Source organism: Choloepus didactylus, chromosome 7 (genome assembly GCF_015220235.1).
Source record: "Choloepus didactylus isolate mChoDid1 chromosome 7, mChoDid1.pri, whole genome shotgun sequence".
NCBI lineage: Eukaryota > Metazoa > Chordata > Mammalia > Pilosa > Megalonychidae > Choloepus > Choloepus didactylus.
Window position 1 is genome coordinate 120606449 of NC_051313.1, and position 25742 is coordinate 120632190.

General features: G+C 39.5%; 1 protein-coding gene, 1 non-coding gene and 2 pseudogenes across 4 annotated transcripts in view; 2 read left to right on the forward strand and 2 right to left on the reverse strand.

The window, feature by feature from the left end:
• MICA (MHC class I polypeptide-related sequence A) overlaps positions 1–13804 on the reverse strand; it is a 34497-nt gene extending 20693 nt beyond the window's left edge. The window contains exons 1-4 of one of the 3 annotated variants that reach the window (XM_037843079.1): positions 13685–13739; positions 12695–12966; positions 902–1150; positions 342–629 (exon numbers count right to left, since the gene is read on the reverse strand). In XM_037843079.1, the coding sequence (XP_037699007.1) occupies positions 342–629; positions 902–1127 (514 nt within the window). In that variant the 5' untranslated portion in view covers positions 1128–1150; positions 12695–12966; positions 13685–13739. Of the gene's footprint in view, positions 1–341; positions 630–901; positions 1151–12097; positions 12174–12694; positions 12967–13684 lie in introns of those variants that run through there. The other 2 variants (XM_037843078.1, XM_037843076.1) reach the window with 2 other exon arrangements.
• LOC119541005 lies at positions 1514–1622 on the forward strand. Its single transcript, XR_005218143.1, has one exon. It is a non-coding gene; the product is annotated as a U6 spliceosomal RNA (small nuclear RNA).
• Positions 9625–10146, reverse strand: LOC119539632 (annotated as a pseudogene).
• Positions 12551–20749, forward strand: LOC119540724 (annotated as a pseudogene).
• The last annotated feature ends 4993 nt before the right edge of the window (positions 20750–25742 follow it).

Sequence of the window (25742 nt, forward strand, 5' to 3'; positions counted from 1 at the left end):
TGGCCATAGGCCTCGGAGAGAACTCTCTATGCTCAGGCAGGAGGGCAGCCAGGTGGGGCACAAGGACAAAGGTTCTTCTGCTTAATGCCCACCTTCCCAGGTTCCGTCTGAGTATCCACTGCTTCCTGGGGCTATTGACATCGGGAAAGTTCATTCCCCTACCCCCTCTATGTCTATACCCAGTGGCTTTAACAGGACAGGCAAATCAGAATATAATATGCCGAGAGAACATACATGCACATACTGTAGAACATATAGTACTGCCAGGGTTTCCTTGGGATGAGTTAGGGGGGTCTCCAGTGGACAGCGGGGAGATGAGGGCCCAGCCCAAGAATCAGTACCTGTACTCTCCTTGAACTCTCTCCAGTAAATCAGATATCTTTGCAGTTTTTGAAGGCAGTCTGCCTCCTCGTGGGGCTGGGATTTCTTATCTTGAGTGCCATCTTCATCCCAAGAGTTCTTGATTTCCATGGCCAAAGACTGAGCCGAGGACTGGGGCGCTGTCCATCTCTGGGTCTCCGGGTGATAGGAGAGGAAGAGCTCCCCATCATAGTGGAAATCCCAGAAGCCCTTGGTGCTGTTGTCTTCACGGATCTCACAGCCCAGATCCTCCTGGAGGGAATGCAAGGCTGCCCCCACCCAGCAGTGACTTCTCCATCCACTGTGGCCCTCCACCTTCCCTCTCATGGTGAGAAACTCCAGCCTAGAGACCACCCCTCTCTGGCTCTCTCCCATCTCTTCCTTGGTGCTGGCTGAGTAAGTCTCCACTTCCAACTGAACTCCATAGACCCCAATCCTGTCACCTGCATCCCACAGCCAAAACAGTGGATAGAGATAGTTCCCTGCTGTCCTGCCCCCAAGCCAAAGCTCTCACATCCCTTTCACACCTCCCCACTCTCACCTTTTTCCCTGCTCTGCAGGGCCATGATTTCTGCCATACTCATTCTGAGTTTCTTCTCCTTCTCCTTCAAGAAAGTGGTCTCTTTTTCATTTTGCAGATCCGCCCATGGCCCCTGGAGCTCTGCCCTGCCCTTTTCACTGTCATAGTGCAGAAAGATCTTATCATCCACTTGTCCCTCCACGAGGAATCTCGAATGCACAAATCCAAACTGGGACACAACTTTCATCTTATAAAGAAGTCTGTGGGATCCTGGGGAGGAAGAAAGTACAGATGAAACTTCTTCCTGGAAAATACTGCATATTGAATGTTTAACAGGCACCACCCTAATACCAAAGCTACGCAAGAAAAGAAAAATACAGACCAACATCTCTTATGAACATATGTACAAAAATCCTCAACAAAATACTAGGACACCAAATCCAAAAGCACATTAAAAAGATTATATACCACAACTGAATGGGATTTATCTCATGAATGCAAGGGTGGTTCAACACAAGAAAATAAATTAACGTTATATACCACACTAACAGAATGAAGGCAAGAAACATGTGTCACCTCAATTGATGCAGAAAAGACATTTGACAAAATCCAGCAGCACCCCTTCTTGATAAGGCTCAGAAAAACTAGGAACTAGTGCTGCCTTTGGCATCACATACAGAAAAGAATAGCATGGCCCCTGTGCAAGGATGACATGCAAATTCATGAAGCATTCCATATTTTGGATAGCACAAAACTGTAAGTGTAATTAACAAAGCTAACTATGAGTATGGTTGAAAGAGGAAGGCTAGAATTGTGTATGTCACCAGAATGAAAGCTAGAGGATAAAAACTGGGACTGTATAACTTAGCAAAACCAGAGCAGACAATGATAGTGGTTAATTATATTTTTACATGAACTAGAACAAACATACATCACTATTACAAGGGTTAATAATAGGGTGCTATATGGGAAAAAATATAGCATACATAAACTAAGGTCTACAGTAAACGGTAACATTATAATATTCTGGCATTAATGGTAACAAAGGCACTATACCAAAGCTAAATGTCAATAGGAGGATATAAGGGATATGTGATTTATTTTCTTTGGAAGAAATGAGAATATCCTCAAATTAACTGTAGTGGTGAATGCATAACTATGTGATAATACCAAGAGCCATTTGATTGTATACTTAGGATGGACTATATGGTAAGTGAATAAAACTGTTAAAAAAAAAAAAAGTAATAAGGATAGATAAAGGGTATGGGATGTTTTTGGTTTTCTTTTTTATTTTTATTTCTTTTTTTTGGAGTAATGAAAATGTTCTAAAATTGATTATGGTGATGAATGCACAACTATGTGATGATACTATGAGCCACTGATTGTATACTTTGGTTGGATTATATGGTGTGTGAATATATCTCAATAAAATTGCATTAAAAAAAAAAAGATAACTAGGAACTGAAGGAAATTTCCTCAACATGATGAAGGGCACATATGAGAAACCCATAGATAGCATCATACTCAAAAGTGAAAGTCTGATGTTAATGAGGATGAACTTAAAGGTATGGGAATGGCCAGGGGTGATGATGTTTCATTAATGGGAATATAAGTATAAGAGCTGCATTGAAGGTGAACATGATTGAAAGGGGTTGTTTAAAGCCAAGTATCCCACAGATCAGCACTACAAATATAAATAAGTGCTTGCATGATCTAAAAAAAGAGAAAAGTCTGAAAACTTTCCCCCTAAGATCAGGAAAAGACAAGGATGCCCACTTTCACCATTGATATTCAAAATTGTACTGAAAGTTCTAACCAGAGCAATTAGGCAAGGGGAAGAAATAAAGGCATCCATGATGGAAGGAAGAAGTTGAACTTCCCTAGTGGTAGATGACATGATCCTATAGATATAAAATCCAGAAGAATATACAAGTAAGCTCCTGGAGCTGAAAAATGAATTTGCAAAGGCAGTGGTATTGCTATACACCAGCAATGAACAATCTGAAAAGGAAATCAGTAAACAATTCAATTTACAATAGCAACCAAGAGAATCAACTATCTAGGAATAAATTTAACCAAAGATGAAAAGGGTGTGTAACTACAAAACATTGCTGACAGAAATTAAAGAAGATGCAAATAAATGGAAAGACATCGTGTTCATGGATTAGAACACTACATATTAAAATGTCATTACTACAAAAAAGCAACCCTCAGATTTAACACAATCATAAGCAAAATTCCTACAACCTCCTTCACAGAAATGGAAGAGCCAATCATCAAATTCATATGGAAGGCCAAGGGGCCCCAAAAGGCGAAAACCACCTTGAAAAAGAAGAACAAATTTGGAGGCCTCACACATCCTGATTTCAAAACTTATTACAAGCCTCAGTTATTGAAACAGTATGGGTACTGGCTTAAGGTTGGTACAGTCTTCCTAACAATTGATGCTGGGAAAAGTGGATATGTGCATGCAAAAGAAGGAAAGCAACTCTCCACCTCCATCTCACACCACAAAGATTAAGCTAAAATGTTAAATATAACAACTAAAACTAAAAAACTCCTAGAGGAAAACACAGGAGCTTGTATTAGGCAATGGATTCTCTGAATTTACACAAAACGCATAAGCAACACAGATAAAATAGAAATAGAAATTTTAATCCCATCAAACTTACAAACTTTTGTGCATCTACAAACATTATCAAGGCAGCAAGAAGATAGCCTCCAGAATGGAGGAAGATATTTGAATACCATGTATCTGATAGTCAGCAGCCCCTGGCTCTCCATCTCACCCTAACCCACCTTTGCACCCCCCAACAGGTTGGAAAATGGATCCCTCAGTCCTGACCCCTTCACTGCTTTCTCCCCTCTGGCAGGACCTCCCTCCCCGCTCTGGCAGCCTCTCCCATTGAGGAACTTCATAAATATTTGTTCAAGGAGTGAAATCAGTGACATTGGATCAGATAGGAGATTTGGGCTAATTATAAAAGGTGTTTATTTTTTTCCAAAGTGTAGTTAAAATGGGCAATTTTATTATCGACTATCAAGGAAATCTTACTGATTAACATGTGTCCTTTTCCTAAAGACAGTTAAAATGATGTGTTCCTCCACATGTCTGTATTGATAGAGAGGGTGGTATTGAGCTGTAGTATCTAGATTTGACTGGCACTAGGAATAGTTTAGTATTTATGAGCTAAGTATTCAAAATTCTTTTTTCTTTCATGGCAATGATGTCACATGCTCTCTAGAAAAAATCTTGAAGATTCAGCTTCCTATAACTCTATAAGACCATATAAGGTTGTGACTAAACATATGCCTTGATTCCCACCCCTCACCACCCCCCCTTGTCATTTCTGAGGACTCCCTAGTTTTAAAGATTGGGCTGAGAGTTTTCACTGTTAACCTTCTCAAGTTTGATTTCTTTTAGAACAGGTTGGCTGATGCAATGATTCATTGTAACAGTGGACACATTTTTTTCTGTTCAACCATTTATAGGCAGGACTATGGTACCATGATTTAACCTTGTGCTGAAAGTCTAATGTTTTTCAGTGTTCTTAGAAATGTTGCCATGGTATTGAAAGGTACTAATTGCTACTTGAGAACTTAAGTCTTTTAATTTATTGGTTCTTTCAAAATCTCTTGAACACTATGGAAGCAGTAGCTACAAAGAATAAAATAAATGTATCCATTTGCAGTAAAGACTGGCTTGTCATACAATCTCTTATTCTTGGAACCTAGTTGAACACTGAATTCTAAGACCAGTCCCTTTAGTTGACTACTAGGAGTTTATAGGATTTCTCTTTTTAAAATGAAAAGTTATCAGGAACTTTGTGCTGCTTTAAATAAATTAAAAACACTTTTTATCAAGAGGTACCCCCTTGGGATCTGACACCCAGGGGAGTGAATTTCCCTGGCAATGTGGAATATGACTCCCAGGGAGGAATCTAGACCCGGCATCGTGGGATGGAGAACATCTTCTTGACCAAAAGGGGGATGTGAAAGGAAATGAAATAAGCTTCAGTGGCAGAGAGATTCCAAAAGGAGCCGAGAGGTCACTCTGGTGGGCACTCTTACGCACAATATAGACAACCCTTTTTAGGTTCTAATGAATTGGAATAGCTAGCAGTAAATACCTGAAACTATCAAACTACAACCCAGAATCCATGAATCGTGAAGATGATTGTATAAAAATGTAGCTTATCAGGGGTGACAATGTGATTGGAAAAGCCATATGGACCACACTCCCCTTTGTCCAGTGTATGGATGGATGAGTAGAAAAACGGGGGCAAAAAAAAAAAACAAAAAACAAAAAAAACACACCCAGGGTTCTTTTTTACTTTAATTGTTCTTTTTCACTTTAATTTTTATTCTTATTACTTTCGTGTGTGTGGTAATGAAAATGTTCAAAAATTAATTTTGGTGATGAACGCACAACTATATAATGGTACTGTGAACAACTGAATGTATGCTTTGTATGACTGCATGGTATGTGAATATATCTCAACAAAAATGAATTAAAAAATATAGATTGGGATGATGAATGCACAACTATATGATGGTACTATGAACAGTTTATTGCACACCATGGATGATTATATAGTATGTGAATATATCTCAATAAAACTGCATTTTAAAGAAAAATAATAAAGGCAAAAAAATCTAAAAAAAAAAAAAAAAAGAAGTACCCCTTATTCTCCATACTACCTAATACTGGGGTATTTATTTCTGATGTTGTTCAAATAAAGGGTATACAGCAACTGGTGATTATTTCAATAGCAATTTGGAAATAATTTTTGCCCTGCAAAATTAGAGGATCAAGATATCTTAAACACTCTGTCCAAAGAGCCTTAAAACTTATAAAAGAAAGAAATAAAAACTTAGGAGGAATGTACCAGGTTTTTAAATAACATTTAAATTACTTTTCAAAAGTAAAAATATTTACAACATGAATTGAAGAATTTCCATTTGGTTTTTAATATACAGAAGGACAAAATTCTGGAGTATCACTATACTTAAAATTGTTTGATGATTATATATGAGTTGTATCTCTCTAACCATAATAGAGCAATTGATGTTCTAGTTTTTAATTTTACATTGAACTAGTTCTTAAAGCTTTCTCTTAACAGTTATGCTGCTTTATTTATATTATATATATAAATATATATCAGTCAGTCCTGTTAAATTTAAACATGACTCTGATTCCATAACTTGCCAGATATCCTTCTAGTGGTGGTGGTGTGGTTAAATGTTTTTAACTAATATACAGATAGACTAAAGATGTTAAAGGAAGAGAGCATCCATTAAAAGTAATTATAAATATTATTTTGATCATTTCAAATTATTCACTCATGGAATCACTATTAGTATGTCATAGAGCTTCTTGCTGAGTTTTTCAGTAGTTGCTTTGAAAATTTTAGCAGTTATTTACTTTTAATTAAATAAATACTTCTCCTATATTTAAAACATTCAGCATTTCATTAAGAAATTTTATTTTGAAAATACAGTGAACTGACTGTTCCACTGGTGCATTATCTCTGCTTATTGCTTTTCACTGCTTTGCCTTATGAGAAAGGGAAGACTATGAAAGAAAACAAACTGTTTTTTCCACTTAATAGCAGTTTTTGGCAAAAGCTGGAGAGGAAGTTGAAAACGTTAGGTAAAATAAAATTCTAATTATATTTCTTCTAAAATGTATCCTTCTCACATTAGAATATTTTTCAAAGTTACCTTATACTTAAAAAAATTAAGGGACTTTCTAAGCTCTCAGTTAATAGAACTAAGGGTATCAAATATGAATCATAGATACAAGCTATTTTCATTTAATTAATGGTTTTTAGGTGTCAAGTGCTAACTAATAACCTTGTGCTTTAAGGTTGCAGTTGGAACATGGAGTCCTAATAGTACATTAATAGCTGCTGCTTCTAAGGTTTGTAAGACTTAAGTTTTTCAGTAACAATAACAAAACTCAGGAATCCCTCAGCAATCTTGAATTCTATACTGTACAGATAATAGAAAGGGATAGGGATGATGCATAAAAATGTGTGCATCCTTTTTATTGTTGCTCCTGAAACTGATGAACTTGAGATACTGCAGTGAATCCATTTGTATTGGTAAGATTGACTAAGTTTCCAATATGTTCGTTGTTATTTTTTATTAAAATGTTTAGAGTATAGAAAAGTATAAAGAAAATTAATGTCACCTGTAATCCCACCACTATAATGAATTTTCAGACAAATCTTTAGGAAAAATTTGTACCTGCCTTTCTGAAGCTTTCCTACCTCCTTGCTTCCTCAGTGGGAATGATGACACATATTTCTTAGAGGTGTTGAGGATTAAATGGAGTATTACTAGTAAGCATTTATAAACCATAAAAAAAAATACAATAATGTAGTATTAGTTCTTGTTCTATAAAGCTTTTATTCTATAGCATTGCTTCTCCCAATTGATGTTGATTTAACTAATTTTTAAGATTCCCTTTAAGGCGTGAATAAAGACAAAGAAAGAATAGCTGTGATTTTTAAACATAATTAACAAATTAATTGTCTAGTTTGGTGATTTTCAAAGTGTGGTCCAGGGAATCCTGGAGATCCCCAAGACATTTTCAGGGTGTCTGTCAGGGCAAAATTATTTTTATAATAGTAATTATTTTTATGATAATACTAAGATGCTCATTGCTTTTTTCACATTTGTAGCTGTGGTACGAAAGCCATGGTGGGTAAAACAGCTGGCACCCTAGAGTGAATCAGGTCAAAGCACCACACTGTTCTAGTAATCACTGTATTCTTCACGGCCATGTGCTCACATTTTTATTTTTACAAAAATTTTTATTAAAAGACCCCCTTTATAGAAGAAATATATAGCTATTGCAAACTATATACTACAGTTAGTAGTGTTTCAACATTTTTTCATAAACAGTAACAAATGTACTACTATACCAACACTACAAGTCAACAATTGAGGGGGGTTGGTTAGGGATAGGGGAGGATTTGAGTTTCCTTTTCTTTTTTCTTTTTTCATCTTTCACTTTATTTCTTGTCTGGAGAAATGAAAAGTTTCTAAAAATTGAACAAAAATTAAGTGTGGTGATGGATGCACAGCTATATGAGGGTACCCAGGGGCAAGTGATTGTACACTTTGGATCTTTGGATAATTGTATGGTATCTGAACAATCCCAATAAAAATTTAAAAAAAAAAAGACCCCCTTTATAATGTAGCTTATGAGGGGTGAAAATGTGATTGGGAAAGCCATATGGACCACACTCCCCTTTGTCTAGTTTATGGGTGGATGAGCACAAAAACGGGGGAAGAAAAAGAAAAAGGCACCCAGTGTTCTTTTTTACTTTAATTGCTCTTTTTCACTTTAATTTTTATTCTTATTATTTTTGTGTGTGTGGTAATGAAAATGTCAAAAATTAATTCTGGTGATGAATGCACAACTATAGAATGGTACTTCGAACAATTGAATGTATGCTTTGTTTTGTATGACTGCATGGTATGTGTGAATATATCTCAATAAAATGAATAAAAAAACAAAAAATAAATAAAAGACCCCCTTTATGATTATGTTGCAGCTCAAACGTAATGAATGTGGAACATCATATCTCATCTTTGGGAGCAGTTTATACACACTCATATACACATCCACTAAATACACATACACACTTTTGATTCTTTAAGAATTTAAAATATAATAGAAAACTTGTTTTTTTTAGTCTGTTTTGTTCCTCAAGGTAAGATCCTAATCAGCTATTTCTGCCCCACATAGCAAAGACATGCTGTGGAGCACTGTGGGTTCCCCACAATTCCTTCCCTGCTCGCTGTGCTCCCATCCCTTTCACTTCCACCAAAGAAGGCACTTCAGCATTTAGGGGTGGGAAGGACAGTATAAAATAGTTCTGGTTTATATTAAAGGTAATCAACCTAAAACCTTAAAACTTTTAACTATAACTCATATTCAGTCCTTACAATATACTTTTTAACAGCAGTTTTTTTTTTTTAATAACAATAGTTTTGAGTGTGGACAAGTCACTTGGATATGGGAGAAAGTATAATCTGTCTTTATATTTTAATCTATTTTTCTAATGCCTACTTTTCTTTTCTAATATACATATTAGCACAGGAGTACATACATATGATTTATACATCTCCATATGGGGGGTGTGTACATGATTTTTTTTTTATCAGTAGGATACAAAATCAAATATTTTGAAGGCCAGTAGTTGGAGAGGGCTGAACTGGGGCTGGTCCCCAATCTTAGCAAACTGGGGAGTGAATCCTTTCTCTTTCTTTTCTTTCTACTGAAGACTCATGAAGTAAGAAAGCCAGTCTGCTGGACTGCTCTGTTTACTTCAGGTGAAATCAGGTATAGGCACTTGCTTCTTGCTCTATTTCATACCTGCAAATTAGGCCCTTATGGGGCTGGCTTCCAAGCATCTTGCTAACTTACAAAGGCAATATAAAGGTGACTATTCTACTTGGTATAACATTATATCCTTTAGTAAACTGAGGTTATCCAACCAGTGAATACTGATTAAAGTGTTCTCTCTGAGCCCCAGGAAGCAATTAAACACTAACTAAATGTTAGCTTAGGAGTTTGGAAAGAGTTATGATAAATAAGTGAAATCAGTAAAGATTTTTATAAAGTTTAGAATTCAAAAACTCCAACAATGACTACAATTGATATTTTTTAAAGTAATACATTTGTAACCCAAATAGTTCTTAAATTGTACATTTTAGGTTTTACGGCTTTATAAAAATACTGTGGGGATGAGTGCATTCACAGTTTCAATTACATGGTTATTTGCCCATTCTTCTCCCTCTTTTCTTTCCTGAATAACTTCTCTCAGATGTGGTTCAAGATAGAATTTATCCTTCTCATATTTTGTCCACTGCTCTTTAGGCAATATCTGCTATCTCATGGTCCGTTTCAGTGCTCTCTTAATGCAAAACACCCTCTCATTATAAAGGGTCTCAGGAAGTCTTCTTATGGCTTCTTTACACGTCTTAGTTCTCAGCTATTGTATCATCTCGCATTAACCCCAGCTTTTCGAACCCTGCAGCACTGTAATACCATTTTTTAATACCAACCAGCCACCAGCCTGATGGTGCAACAGCAGGGCAGCCTGCCATTTTGACCACTCACAACTTTTTTAAAAGTTCACTTAACATCCTTCCTGAAATCAAAAAATTATATCTCAACTCTTATACACATTTTCAGTATACTGTCACAAAATGGGAAGTGCACTTAAAATTCTTTTGCTGTGTACTGAAGTATAATGGTTACATCTAGGAAAAGCATTTGTGTGATTATTTGAGTTGCAAGCTGAACCACTTTATTGGTTTTTTTTTTTTTTTTTTTTTTTTTTGGACCAGCATTTTTTCTTGAAAGAATGCCTGACAAACTATACTTATTCAGACTAGGTTTTTATTCAACCAAAAAGAGAAAGAGGAAAAAGAAAAGAAAGAAAGAAAAAGAAGCCCTGATGTATCAAGACTTTCTTTTAATCAAAAAGAGAGAGAAAAGAAAAAGAAAAAGAAGCTCTGATGTATGAAGATTTTCTTTTAACCAAAAAGAGAGGAAAAAAAAGAAGAAAAAGAAGCACTAATGTATCAAGATTTTCTTTTAACCAGAGAGAGAGAGAGAGAGAGAGAGAGAGAGAGAGAGAGAGAGAGAAGAAAGAAAGAAAGAAAGAAAAAAAAGCTCTGATGTATTCAGACTAGGCTGATATTTTCTCAAAAAATAAAAGTGAGCCCATCAGTTTAAGGAAAATAACTGACAGTATTTGTGGTCAATGAGAAAGTTCTAGCTTTCAAGTGAAAATTTAGAATTTTGTAAAACTTTTATCAGCCACTGTGCGCTCGACAGCTTCCCAATATTTAAAAAAGACTTTTCTGATATATTGGTGATGATATTAATGAACATGATTTCTTTAGATAATATATAATGAAATGTGCCCACCTTTGAAGATCCACATAACTCAGTGAACCAATATTTTTCAAATGACTGATACATGGTGTTATAAAATTATGCACAGGTAAAAAGTCCTTCCAAAGCACTAACTTGACCAATGGATTTTAATTGTATAGGGAACATAAAGTTTATTGATATGGTTTCCCATTCCATATTGCAAGCAATTGACAAGTTTTGGTGTAGAGGCAGAGTATCCATGTTTATCTAAAAATGCTTTAAAATATTACTCCCTTTTCCAACTATTATCTTTGTGAGGCCAAGTTTTCTTTTCATCAACCAAAATAACCTTTCACATCAGACTAAATGCAGAAGCACATATAAGAATCCAGCTGTTACTTATTAACCCAGACACTAAAGAGATTTATAAAAGTTTAAACTAATGCCACGATTCTCACCAATTTTTTTAAAATAAAATGATTTCTAAAAAAAAAAAAAAAAAAATTAAAAGGGTTCAGGAGGCACTAGACATGGACAGGGAAGGATGCTGGGGTGGGAACACGAGCAAACTTGAAAATCACAGTTAATATTAGGGTGGTGGGGAGGTGGGAGAGGAGAGAAGAACCTCAGGAAACAGGGGGCTGGGGGAGAAGAAGTGAGAGTGCAGACTGAGAAGTCACAGGAAGATTCCTTGAAGCCTTCAGATTCCAATCTTCCTAGTGAGAGTGAGGAGGGTCCCGCTGTCCCCACAGGAGAAAGTGTGGTCGGGCCTGGGTGGAGCTGCCGGCTCGGATCCCGCTAGTTACTAGAGGCGCGCACCGGGAACACTGTAGCTCTGAGAACTCCGCGGCTGGCTCGGGGTGGGGGGGGGTGCTTCTGGGGCCTGAGAGCGCGTCCCCAAAGACTGGAGGGAAGACTCCGGAGCCTCAGACCTCAAAAGACCCTGTTTACCATTCAAAGAAGCTACCCACTTGTCAGCAGGAAAGGCTGGGATCGCCGAAAAGGATCAGGAGGGCAAGAATGTTCGCCGGTCAAATCTGGAGAGCAGGAGGCAGAAAGGAAATCAGAAACTACGGGGAGGGGGCTGTGGCGGGGGGTGGTATGAGAATTCTCTAAGAGCACCGTAAAGAGATTAGAAAAACCGGGTTGAGGTGAGGCGCCTACGGGTCCCCCGCCTCCCCGCACACCACGACAGACCCCGGAGCGCAGCCCCAGTGGGGCAGAAAGACGCTCCCGTGACACTCGACAAAACCCTCCCGAAACCCCGGATAACGCCCGGACCCCGGCCGACTATCGCAATGAAGCCCACTCATCAGCCGCAGTATACACGAATGCCAAGAGCGCGACTCGGAGAAAGAGCCGGGCATTGCACCACCCCATGGCATCCAACGTCCGACCAGCACGCAGAGCGGAGAAGTCTGCCCCTTGGCGCCGGGGGGAGTTTTTACATCACCCAGCTCTCTTTAACAATCGGCCTGCCTACAACTTAAGAGCCAATCGTGAGAGAGCGAAATAGAGACAGGAAGAGGCCACTCCAGATTGACCGTAGAAAGTTCCGCGTGAGTCCGTGACTCGGGGGAAGCAAGCAAGGAAATCTGGACCACCTGGAACACCGACACCGAGAAAACTCCAAGCGCAAGAAAGGAGTTGGGATTATCCAGGCAAGTCAAACTCGCGGGTGAGTGCGGCCAAACGCAGCGAGCGAGTGAGTGTCACGGCCCAAATCTCAGAATTACTCCCAGATCACTGCCACCCGTCCCGCAAGGATGACTCCGAGCACGCAGATTATCGCAGGACTGTCCAGACTCCCTGAACCCGGCCACCCCATCCACTGGTCTCTAGGTCTCCATTTCCTCCCGGACAAGCTTAGAGAAGAGACAACCGCGTTTCTCCTCTCCCAGCACACCCACCTTCAACCGCGCACTGAGTTCTTGGAAACGCCTCCCAGGGACCACTCGTTTGCAGATTTCAGCCACCTTTGCCTCTCAGAAGCACCTTCCGCAGTTTAGTGAAACTCTCTTAGACGTTTGAGCCACTATGGTCTCCTTCGCCTCTCAAAGACTCACAGATCCAACAGGCTCTCCTTTCTTCTGCCCTGAGATCTCCCTAGGAAGCCTTTATTCAGAACTGGGTGGTCACCAGCCCAATGAGGCAGCGCCCCTCTGTCCACACTAACATCAACCTAGGCAAGGAACAACCCCAAGATCAGAAAGTGCGTCCATTTCATCTTCATCTCCCCTGCAAAGCCTGGTACAAAGCCTTGCACACAGTAGATACCCAACATGTGCTTTCATTATTTGAAATAATTACCAACCATTCCCCCAAGGCACCCGTCCTATGCTCTTTCTATGAATGACATAATTCTGACAACTTTTATAATTTACATCCACATTTATTGTGTTATTTGTCCATCATTATTTAGCACAGTAGGCTTTGAGGGTTCTGTCCCCGTTTTATGGATAAGAAAATCTCATTCTCAGATTATTTTAATTGCCAAACAAGGTTCTGCACCCCAGCTTTCCTGACAGCTGGTCCCTAGCCCTTTCCTCCATGAAAACTCCCTTCTCTTGGGGATTTTCCAGGGTACTGCTCCAGCAAACTCTCATTCAGTTCATGTCTCCCCAAAAGCCTTTTCATACTTTAATAAAAATAATAAAATGCTAGATTTCTTCCAAAGTATTTGAAGAAGATTGCAAGGAGAGATGGAGCGAAGTCCTCCCTTTGTCTGGGGAGTCGCCTTCCGGATGTGGATATGGAATCCAGCCCGGGCTACCCCTTCCGCAATAACCCTCCAAGGGCTTCTTCTGAACAAAACCTTCTCCCCGCCCGCCGCTAGTCCTGGTGTGTCTCATAAACCACTTTTTCTCCCTCCTCCCTCCTGGCTGGACCCTTGAACTAACCAGCATAGCGGCGAGGGTCTGCCGGCTCCGCTCGGATTTGAGTCGCCACTGTTCGGTTTCGAGAGGGATTAAAAAACAGTCCACCCCCGCCACGCAGCTTTCGAAACCCAAAAGGCAGGGTTTGGCTCTGCAGCCTGGGCTGTTTCCCGCGCTTCGAGTCTGCGTGGGCGGAGGCTACCGGAAAGACTGTAGCTCACCCGACACCCCCACCCTGGCCGAGGGAAATAAACATTGTTGATCTGATGTGCAAACAGAATAACCGTCCTTTTGGACAGTGGGGAGGGGTTTTAGCTTCTAGCCCCAAAATGCTTGGCGGTTACGGGTGCTGGCTGAGAAGCTGCAGATCTCCCGGTTCCGCGGAAATTCCGAATCCGCGAGTCTGGGAGCAACCCGGAGACGCGATCAGTTTAAATAAAAACAGCGTCGGGGTTGATTCTGAGGTGGAAAATGCTGCTTCCAGCCCCTCTCTCCCGGACGCTGCGTCTTGGATTCTGATATCCGAAAACACTTGCTACACTTTCGCAGGACCCTGGGAGGAAAATGTTCACCCCCTGGGCAGTCCTGACCGAAACCCGGACGACAAGCACCCAGTACCGTCCCACGAGAAATCCGCTGGTGGCTCCGCCACCATCAGGGTGACACCTTTCCCGCCTGCAGAAAGCCCCCTGCCCAGCGGCCTCTCTCGTTTCCGGCCCTGGTGTGAGGTGCAGCGCAGTTGTTGAGGCTCGAATATACAAAGGACAATTTATAAAGGAGAGAACGGGAAAAGGAGAAGGATGGGGCGAAAGTGTCGAAGAAATGGAGGGAATAGAGAGGAAGAAAGAAAAAAGGGAAAAGGAAAGGAAAAAAGTAAGAAAATATAGGAAGAAAGAAGAGCGGGAAAGATCAGACGTGCAGGACGGGGAGGGTCTGCGGAACCGTCCCCTCCAGCCTCAGTCCCAGGACACCGGGTGCTGCTTTCCACAGCTATTCTCTTAAGACCCCAGGGCGGGAGTCAGACTTTTAGAGACCCGGCAAGGCAAAGAAGTCTACACCTTCCTCTCTATTATGTTTAAGGACCAAAAGTATGTTAAGCAGAAAACAAATGTAAGAAAGTACTTGTGCCAGTTTGGATGTGTTGTGTCCCCCCAAGTGCCATTGTCTTTGATGTAATCTTGTGTGGGCAGACCTATCAGTGTTAATTAGGTTGTAATTCTTTGAGTGTTTCCATGGAGATGCACCCCACCCAACTGTGGGTGATGACTCTGGATAATTTCCATGGAGGTGTTGGCCCACCCATTCAGGGTGGGTCTGAATTAAATTACTGGAGCACTACAGAAGATCAGACAGAAGGAGCAAGCTGCTACAGCCAAGAGGGACACTTTGAAGAAAGCACAGGAGCTGAGAAGAGGAGCTGCAGATAGGAGACAGTTTGAAGATGGCTGTTGAACACAGACTTTTGCTCCAGAGAAGCTAAGAGAGGAAAAACGCCCCAAGAGCAGCTAAGAGTGACATTTTTGAGGAACTGCAGCCTAGAAAGGAACGTCCTGGGAGAAAGCCATTTTGAAACCAGAACTCTGGAGCAGACACCGGCCACGTGCCTTCCCAGCTAACAGAGGTTTTCCAGACGCCATTGGCCATCCTCCAGTGAAGGTACCTGATTGTTGATGCATTGCCTTGGACACTTTATGGCCTTAAGACTGTAACTTTGTTCAGTAGCAGAGAGATTCCAAAAGGAGCCGAGAGGTCACTCTGGTGGGCACTCTTACGCACAATTTAGACAACCCTTTTTAGGTTCTAAAGAATTGGGGTAGCTGGTGGTGGATACCTGAAACTATCAAACTACAACCCAGAACCCATGAATCTCGAAGACAATTGTATGAAAATGTAGCTTATGAGGGGTGACAATGGGATTGGGAAAACCATAAGGACCACACTCCACTTTGTCTAGTTTATGGATGGATGAGTAGAAAAATAGGGGAAGGAAACAAACAGACAAAGGTACCCAGTGTTCTTTTTTACTTCAATTGCTCTTTTTCACTTTAATTATTATTCTTATTATTTTTGTGTGTGTGCTAATGAAGATGTCAGGGATTGATTTAGGTGATGAATGTACAACTATGTAATGGTACTGTGAACAATTGAATGTATGATTTGTTTTCTAAAAAAAAATAAAAATAAAAAAATAAAGTATGCAGGTATGTAAAGTATGCAGGGCATCCCTTGTTAAGGAAAAGGGGTATAGTTTTGCCTTAAAATAAAATGACTCCTTTTTACAGAATGAAAAGCAAGAATATGTAATACAATGCCTGTGTAGACATGGAAGGTTGTGAAGAGTTTGTAGAGATAAATTTTATTCATTGTGATCAAGGCTGAATAGCATTTGATAAGCTTGTTTATAATATTTTAAGAGCCTTTTTATCAAACTCTGTATTCATGCAAAACTGAAACTTGGTTTTCTCTGTTAAAATAAAATTTTCTTGGTTTATTAATAATAATTAAAAAAAAGGACAAATGGGGTGGGATGGGATGATTTGAGTGTTCTTTTTTCACTTTTATTTTTTATTCTGGTTCTGGTTCTTTCTGATGTAAGGAAAATGTTCAGAGATAGATTGTGGTGATGAACGCATAACTATGTTATCATACTGTGGACAGTGGATTGTATATCATGGATGATTGTATGGTGTGTGAATGTATTTCAATAAAACTGAATTTAATATTTAAAAAAAAAAGACTGTAACTTTGTAACCAAATAAACCTCCTTTATAAAAGCCAATCCATCTCTGGTGTTTTGCATTTCAGCAGCATTAGCAAACTTGAACAGTACTGCTTTAGCCTACAATTACAACTCCTTTTTAAAAGTATCAAATATCATACTTCATGTTTATTTCTATTTGTTTTCAGAGTTCATGACTGAATATTACTGGTAGCAGCAAGTACTTATGAAGATTCTTTATGTATCAAGCCTTCTTACATGATCTCATTTAGAATTAATTAAATCCTAGTATTAAGAATAATAAAAATGAAAGAATTTGGATCTCTGATGTGATTTTCATCAAAACACAATAAATCATTGAGAACACTAAAATATTATGTTTGCTTCTTTCTTAAAGCATTAAGTAAAAAGATCTGGCTGCCCGTCTGATAACTACCATATTTCATAGCAGCGGTGAATACAAATAACATGTTGAGTTCCCTGCAACATTAATTGCAGTGCGTTCTGAAAACATCCAGTATTTTAGTGGTTACATAATTAAAGATATGGCTAACACCTACTGTGGTTTTCTACCTACATTCGTAATTGAAGAAAATGCTAACTTTCTGACAGAAAGCAAAGACATACTTTCATTTTTTCTGACTTTTATTTTTATCCTTAGTTTCATCAATTATTAACATTTTTCAAGATGTTTGATCTTTCTTCTTTTCTGGAGTAATAAAAATGTTCTAAAACTGATCATGGGAATGTATGCACAACTATGTGATGATACTGTGAGCCATTGTTTGTATATTTTGGATGGTTTGTGTGTATGTGAATATACCTCAATAAAATTGGGAAAAAAAAGGGAATGATCTATTAATACACCCACCCACCCACAGGATATCCTATAGAACGTTTCCATTGTTTCCCAAAGGAAAGCCAGGTGATGAAATCCTATGCAGCCATGAAAAAGAGTAAGAGCAATTTTTATGTATTGCTCTGAAAAGATGTGTACATTATAATTGTTTAAGATTTTTTAAAAGTTAACAACATCCCGATTTATAATGTCAATAATACCATTCATGTATTTTTTTAAAAGTAGAAAACCTGGAAAAGTATGGACCACACTTTTGACAATGGTATTTCCAGGAACAGGCATAACTTGGTAACCTGCACTCTCTCTGAAATCTTAAAATTACGTCTTTTACAATAAATGTGGATTTGTTGGAGGGGAGCAAAATACTTTAGTTTTTAAAACATCATAAAACAAAACCCCAAACTCAATTATCTTCCAGATTTTTAAAAAATAAGTACTAATTAGAACGCAACACCAGAAACTTTGGTGTCTGTTAATCCTTCACATTTTCATGGCATTGAATCTTAAAGTGCTTTTTTAAAGGGATGCTTTTAGTGGATTAGATCCTTAACAAATAATTACAAAAGGCACGGGCCATTAAAAAAACAAACGCACGGGGATGGGGGTTGGGGGCTGTCATTTATTCTCAAGAGTGAAACTTGAGTTGTGACATCGTCCTCGGGTCCTGGACACAGAGGGGGCAACCCTTGTTCGTTTTGCATCGACTTCCTTTGCAAACAGTCGAAGGCTTTCCGGATTCGTCTGAAGAATGAGACTGACTTTCCAGCCTGGCGAAGTTTCACTACTGTCTGCACCATGGCGGTTTGTGCGTGGCAAGATTGCAGTCTGTTCGAGCGAGGCTCTCGCTGGCTCCACCCAGTGGCGGTGGCGCGAAGAAATGGCGAAATCGCGCACGCGAGTCGAACAGCTGCAGAAACGGGGTTCCTGAGCTGAGCACGCCGGATGCTTCGTCAGAGCTGGTTGTTAGGGGAGCGACGGGGAGGCGGAGAAACTCGAGGTGCAGTCAGTAATAACTGGCAGAGAGAGGAAGGAGGCACCGAAGGGAAGGCCCAAGACTGTCAGACCCCTCCGTCCATGCTCCCTGGTGTCGTTCGAGAAAAATACGATTTGGCAGCGGGGGAGGGTGTGCAGACCCGGCTCCCCGCGAGGAGGCGATCTAGGCTCCGAACTCCTGCACGACTTCCTTCTCTGGGCGATTATTTATGAGCTCAAACTGGGAGGAGACTTTAAAATTTATCCTTTAAAAAGCAGGCCCCTTGTGTCCCACTGCGACTGATTTACCAAATTCGTCCTGATCAAAAACAAAAAGCCAATCCCACATGTTAGTTTTTTGACGCGCGCGTGGAAGGTCCTGCCACTCTCTGCATTCCTTACCAGTTTCTGGACTCTGTGCTGTGAGGCTCTGGGCTCCAGAACCGCAGCCCACAGGTCAGGCGCCTGGTTTCCTGGACTCCCTCGAATCCCCGAGCCCCGCTCTGCTTTGTCTCTACTTTCTATCCCCCTCTGTGCCCAGCTCCCGGGTATGTTTTACCTTCTTCAGAGGTTTTTCCCTCTTGGAGTACAAACAACGCCAACACCTCCCAGCTCCAGCAAAGGAGGGAGAGACCACTGAGACCTTGAAGGACGCCAGCGGTTCCAGCCTGACATCACACCCCTCCCCCGGCGCCCTCTGTCTGGGGAGTCCAGGTCCTTCACAGTAGGATCTAGGAAACCACCGCACATCCACATCCCGTGCTACTGCACACAGGAGTTTGTATGATGCACAAATGTGCCTTTATTTCAGGAGATGGAACCATGATATTTACCAAAACAACATAGTGCAAAGACTGCTTTCCAAAGAAAGCTTCAGAGCTTCTGTATTAGAGATGAGGGTGAGACTGAGGAAGGCCCTGGCTCCAAGTCTCCTGCTGCTGACTCCTACACAAGGGGACACTGAAAAGACGTGCAGGACAGTCCATTCCTTCCAGAGACCACACAGGGAAGTGCTGGATGTCAGATACCATCAAAGAAACACCATGATGACAAAATCTCCGTGGCACTTAAAAGTATCTGTGCAATGGCTCAAAAAGAACCAACATAAAATACCTACAATCCTAGCTCAGGTGAGACTACTGATGTTGGCTGTAAGGCTTTGGGGAACATTTATTAAAACAAAAACAAACAAACAAAAAACTGTAGGCTTGCAGCTGCAGCACAATAACCTCTACATCTTGGGGTCTCCCTTTAGCAGTACACACTGAGGCCATTTCTGGGGAGAAAACTAGAATCTGCTTGGATTTCTGAGGTTTACATTACTCACTGCTTTGTAGATACTGACTTCCTCTTTGAATATCTTGCAGTTAATTAGATTTGACTCTTATTTTAAGTGTGGAACCGGAAACAGTTTCTGAAGCAAAAAACAAGGGACTGGGAGGACGAACCTCCTCCCATGGAGGAGCGGCGATAGCTCCCTCAGGAGCTGGGTGACTTCGTGGAGAGCTGCTGCTGGACACTGAAGGAAGTGATGGTGTCGCTGGACTGGAGCCTGGACCAGTTGGACCCTGGGGACGAGGAGGAGGCGCCAGAGGAGGAAACTGTGATATGCCCTTATGATTCCAATCATCACATGCCTAAATCATCTTTAGCAAAGCACATGGTATCGTGTAGATTGAGGGAACTGGGCTACACCAAAGAAGAAGAGGATGAGATGTAAAATCCTGAATTTTTCTATGAGAATGTGAAGATCCTTCAGTTACTTTGAATAAAGACTCACAATTCCAGATAATTAAACAAGCTAGAACTACAATTGGAAAAGATGGTGATTGTTATAATCAAATAATTGGGGAATTTATTCTTCCTTACCTGGTGAAGTTCCTCTGAATCACAAGCAGTTTGTTCGTGATCTAACCCAAGCTGATCGTCTTGCCATCTATGATTTTGTAATTGAGGAGACAAAGAAAAAGTGTTCCAGTTCTCAAGTTATTGAGAATGACAATGATCTCTTTGTAGACTTGGCTGCAAAAGTCAGTCAAGATAATAGCCGGAAAAGTCCAAAATCTTACCTTGAAATCCTGGCAGAAGTGGGAGATTATAAAAGAAGACGCCAGTCCTACAGAGCTAAGAATGTTCATATAACCAAGAAATCATATACTGAGGTGATCCAGGATGTGATCAATGTACACGTGAAAGAACTCAGTAGTCAGTGGCAAGCAGAGCAGGAAAAAGCCGAGGATGATGCTGAAAAGAAAGAAGAAAGGTGATCAGCTTCAGTAGATTCACAGCAGTCTGGCGGAAGCTATTTGGATGCTGAGTGTTCACGACATAGAAGGGATGGGAGTAGGAGCCCAAACAAACGAAAGAAAAGTAAAGATAAGGATAAAAACTGGGACTCAAGAAGAAAGAAAGAGAAGGATGGGGAAAGACATCGTAATCACAAAAGAAGAAAGCAAAAAATATAAATGCAGTATTTGTGCATGTATTAATTATGCCATGAAAACCAATATGCTGATATTTTCATTGTAATTGCTTTGAGTAGCGGAATGTATTAGTCTGGTCTGTTTAGTGCTCAGATCATTCTTTTTCAATAAATACTTAGGTCCCCCCCCCAAAACAAACAAATAAACAACAACGACAAAAAAAAAAAAAAAGGACTGGCTATGTGAGCTCTTAACCCAATCTGTAGCTTTCTTATGCAATAAGCACGATAGAGATGTGAGTTCCCAAAATCCATGGCTAGGTAAACTCTCCATGTCAGCATATGTTTCGCTTGCCTGATTTTCCAGCCTAACTGCACCTTAACATTTTAAAACTTAAATTTTCCTGGGTGTTGAGTTTTAAATAATCCATGCATATTTATTATATTGGGTTTGCTGCAATACACCACCTTAAATCAAAAGTAAAATTAACATAACTTAGTAAATATACAGTTCCCCATTGAGTTACTGCTAACACCATCTCTAAAATGTATTAACACCAACACCCACTAGAATAGCTACTATTAAAAAACAACAACAAAATAACAAGTGTTGGAGAGGACTCGGAGAAATAGGAACACTCATTCATCAATGGTGAGAATGTAATATGGTGCAGCCACTGTGGAAAACAGTTTGGCAGTTCCTCAGAAAGTTAAATAAAAAATTACCATATGACCCAGCAATCCTTCTTCTAGGTATATACCCAAAAGAACTGAAAGCAGGAACTCAAACAGATGTTCATAGTAGCATTTTCACAATTGCCAAAAGATGGAAGCAACCCAAGTGTTCGTGTGTCCATCAGTGGAAGAATGGACAAAATGTGGCATATATACACATATATAAATACACAATGGAACATTATTCAATAGTAAGAAGGAATGAAGTCCTGATACATGTGACAACATGGATGAACCTTGAAGACATCAGGTTGCGTGAAAGATAAATATTGTATGATCTCACTGATATGAAATAATTAGAACAAGCAAACTAATAGAGTCAGAAACTAGAATACATGTTAACAAGGAATGGGGTAAGGGTAGGGAATGGGGAGTTAAAAGGCTTGATTGGAACAGAATTTCTGTTTGGGATAGTGGAAAAGTTTTGAAAATGAATGGTGGTGATGGTAACACAATATTGTGAACGCAACTAACAGCACTGAATTATGTATTTGAATGTAATTAAAAGGGGAAATTTTAGTTTGTACATCTGTTACTAGAATAAAAATTTTTTAAAAAGATAGGACCGTACAACACACACAGTGAATCCTAATATAAACTATGGACTATAATTACTAGTATAATATAATAATATCACTTCATCAATTGCAACAAAGGTAATTAACACACTAAAGCAAAATGTTAAAGATAGGAAAAACTGGGTGTGGGGCTAGGTACATGGGAATGCTGTATTTTTCTGCATGATTTTTCTGTAAACCGACAACTTCTCTAATAAAAAATAGATTTTAGTCTGAAATTGTTGAATTGTAATTCAGTATCCTTGATTCTTGAAGGTGATCATATAACTATATAGCTTATATGGTCTGACCATGTGATTGTGAAAACCTTATGGCTCACACTCCCTTTACACAGTGTATGGACAAATGAGTAGAAAAAATGGGTGCAAAAAGTAAATGAATAATATGGAAGAAGAGGATATGGGACATTTTGAGTGTTCTTTTTACTTTTATTTTTATTTTTATTTTTTGGAGTAATGAAAATATTCAAAAATTGATTGTGGTGATGAATGCACAACTATATGATGATACTGTGAACAATTGTTTTACACTTTGGATGATTGTATAGTATGTGAATATATTTCAATAAAAAATGGTAAAAAAAAATAAGTCTTTAGGGAGAGAGAGGGAGTTGTGATTGGTAAGTAACATAAAAGGGGCTTCTAGGGTATGGACAGTTTGCTCTTTCTCCAATTGAGCAGTGCTTTAGAATAATTCATTAAAATGCACATTTGTCTTGTATTTCACAATAAAAATGGTTTTGTTTTGTTTTTTAAATGTATTAACACTAAACCCAATCACTTCTCATACCCCTACTGTTTCCAGCCAGAAGCCTTCAACTCTACCATAGTAAACTGTCCTGCTGTCATTACGGCACAACAGACAAAGAGAGCTTTTTGTGAATTAAAACATATCCTGACCACTGTATCCCATCCAACATTCCATTGTCTTCCCTTCTTGTGCAGAATGAAATCCCAATCCCACCATTCCTCCAAGGCCCTCAGGATTCCACCCCTCTGACCACTCTGGCCTCATCCCACCCTCTCACCCTGGCCCACTCTCTCCACTCCCACTGGCCTCTCAACACCCAGTCCTGTCTCAGGGCACCTGCACCTGCCGTGCACCTCCTCCAGGTATTCACATCCTCCTCACCCCATGCAGTCTCTGTTCAAATGTCCAGTGATCAAGTCCTCAGAAATGCCTTTCCAGACCACTCTGTCCGAAATATCTCCCTTGCCATCCCACCAGCACCTATCATCTAGCCCAGGTTTATTTTTATTCAAAGCAATCATCATAGGATAAACTAGAAAGCCCTGTTCCCCAAAAGATCTGGTGTTTGATTTCCTTGGGGGCCCAGAAATCATTCCACCCTCACCCCAGCTTTTGTGGGGGTTGGAGAGGGGGCTGGGTGTGGAGGTGGGAGAGGGGAATCCAGAGGCTGGGCTTTACACCCAGCACCTGGGGCTGCCTGCAACTCTGGACCGGTCCCTCTCAAGGTCTCAGCACATCTAATTCCAGGCCTTTTTCCACTGCACTTGGGCTGTTTGAGTCTGTGGTGTGACCGGTGGGGCTCTCAGCATACTTTCTGATCCAAAGATAGGGCAACATGGTCTGACAAGTATGAGGAAACTTACAGGGAAGACAAGATGGGCTAATAATGAGGGCCCTGAAAACCTGGCAAATAGGCTAGAGTAGAACTACCAGGTTTTCTTCTTTTCTCAATATTGCACCCACACGACACTAGAGGGCACCCTGAGCTTACTGAAGCTACAAGCCTCAGTCTCAGCACCAAGAATCCCCCTTTGTCTATTGAGTTTTCTCACTTACATCAAGATTTGGTAAAAACGTCCTTCACCAAACAAATTGCCACCAAACAAATGTCCTTATTTTACCTTTTAATGAATGAAAGACAGATATGTAAAGAAAGGTAATACATTAGAAAACAGCATACGGAATTAAAATGCCAGTAAACATCCTTGTTTAAGGAATGACATTTTTAAGCAATTTGTTTTTATCTGACTGAAAGTCAATGACTTATTTCCATTTGGGCTTTTCTAAAAGTTTTTTTTTTTTTTCTTTTGAGGTTTTTGTTTTGTTAGTTGTGTCTTTCTTAGAATTATCTTTTATTTTATATTTTGACTTGGCCCCAAATTCAAAAGGTTCAAAAGGCTCATGTCTCTCTCTCACCTTGTCCTACTCCCAACAGACAACCACTGATAATAGTTTTATGTTTATTCTCCCAAAGATATTTTATGCATATACAAGCAAACTTTAATGTATATGCATTTGTTCTTTTTTCCTTTTCACTCAAATTTAAGCAGACTATATATGCTTTTCTGCACCTTGTTTTTTTTCCCTTAACAATAATATACCAGGGAGACCATTCTATGAGGGTATATCAAGAGCTTCTATATATATACATATATATATATACACACACACACACATATATATATACACACACACATACATATATATATAAAATTTTCATTTCTTGGTATTCTATTTTATAGCTGTGAGCTTCTTTATCTTTTTTTTTAAATCTTCATTTCATTGTATTCTATTATATAGCTACATAATGCTTTTTATACAGTCCCTTACTGATAGACATTTAGATTCTTTTTTCTCTTTTTTCTTTTTCTATCTTCCTTCCTCCCTTTTTCTCCCCCCCCCCACCTTTTTTTCGCAAACAATGCTGCAATATGTAATTTGAATACAACTGTTTTGCAGACATACAAGTATATTTTTGGGCAGCACAGTCCTGCAAGTGGGACTGCTGGGTGTAGGCATTTTTATTTGGTAAGATATTGCCAAATTGCCGTCCCTAGTAATATTGTTTTTGTGTGGTTATTTTTTTAATTATAAAAATATGTGGAGATAGATATTTGGGAGCCATCTATTTACTATCCCGGGACCTGATGAAGGAAGAGTAATTAGGAGAGCAGAGGGAAGAGCCAGAGGTCCAGGTAGAGAGCTGGAGCACCCCCATGCTGAGAGCAAAAGGAGCTGGCAAAGGGGGCTAAGGAGCAGCCAGTGTGGTGGGAAGAAAACTAGAACCCTGTGATGTCACAGAAGCTAAAAATAAAACATAAAAAAAGGAAAGAGTGTTTTTTAGAAGAAGGGAGGGAACATAAATTAATACAACAACTTGGGAGAGCAATTTGGCACCATGTATTAAAGCTAAACAGATGCACATCTGCTACCCAGGAATTCCACTCCTAAATACATATCCTAGGGGAATTTGCACATGGGATCAAGGGGAGATGCCCAGAATGTTCACTGTAGCAATGTCTATACTAGAAAAATACTGGAAACAATTTTTAATTCAATTTTATTGAGATATATTCACATACCATGCAGTCATACAAAGCGTACAATCAATTGCAGAAACAATTTAAAGACCAAAGAAGAGGGGAAGCAATAAATTGTAGCATATTCATACCTCGAAATACTAACCAGCAATGCAAATTAACTATTTGTATTAATATGGACTCATGTCATATGCTGTTAACTGAAAAAACAAGCTGCAGAATGATACATTCAGCAAGAAACCATTTATTATTAAAAGTCTGAAAACATGCAAGCCATGGGATAAAAAATAATAATTAGTAAAAATATAAAAATGTACAACAAATTCAAGAGACACACACCCCACAGGCAGTCCCTACTTTGCTCCGTACAATAAAACGCATGCATAGCTGAACTCCTCAAAGCAAGGACTGCCTGTATATATTTATATTATTTGCTATATATATTACATATAACAAATAATATAAAAATATTACTAATTGGCAAAGCTGGGTGGGGGTCAAAAAGTT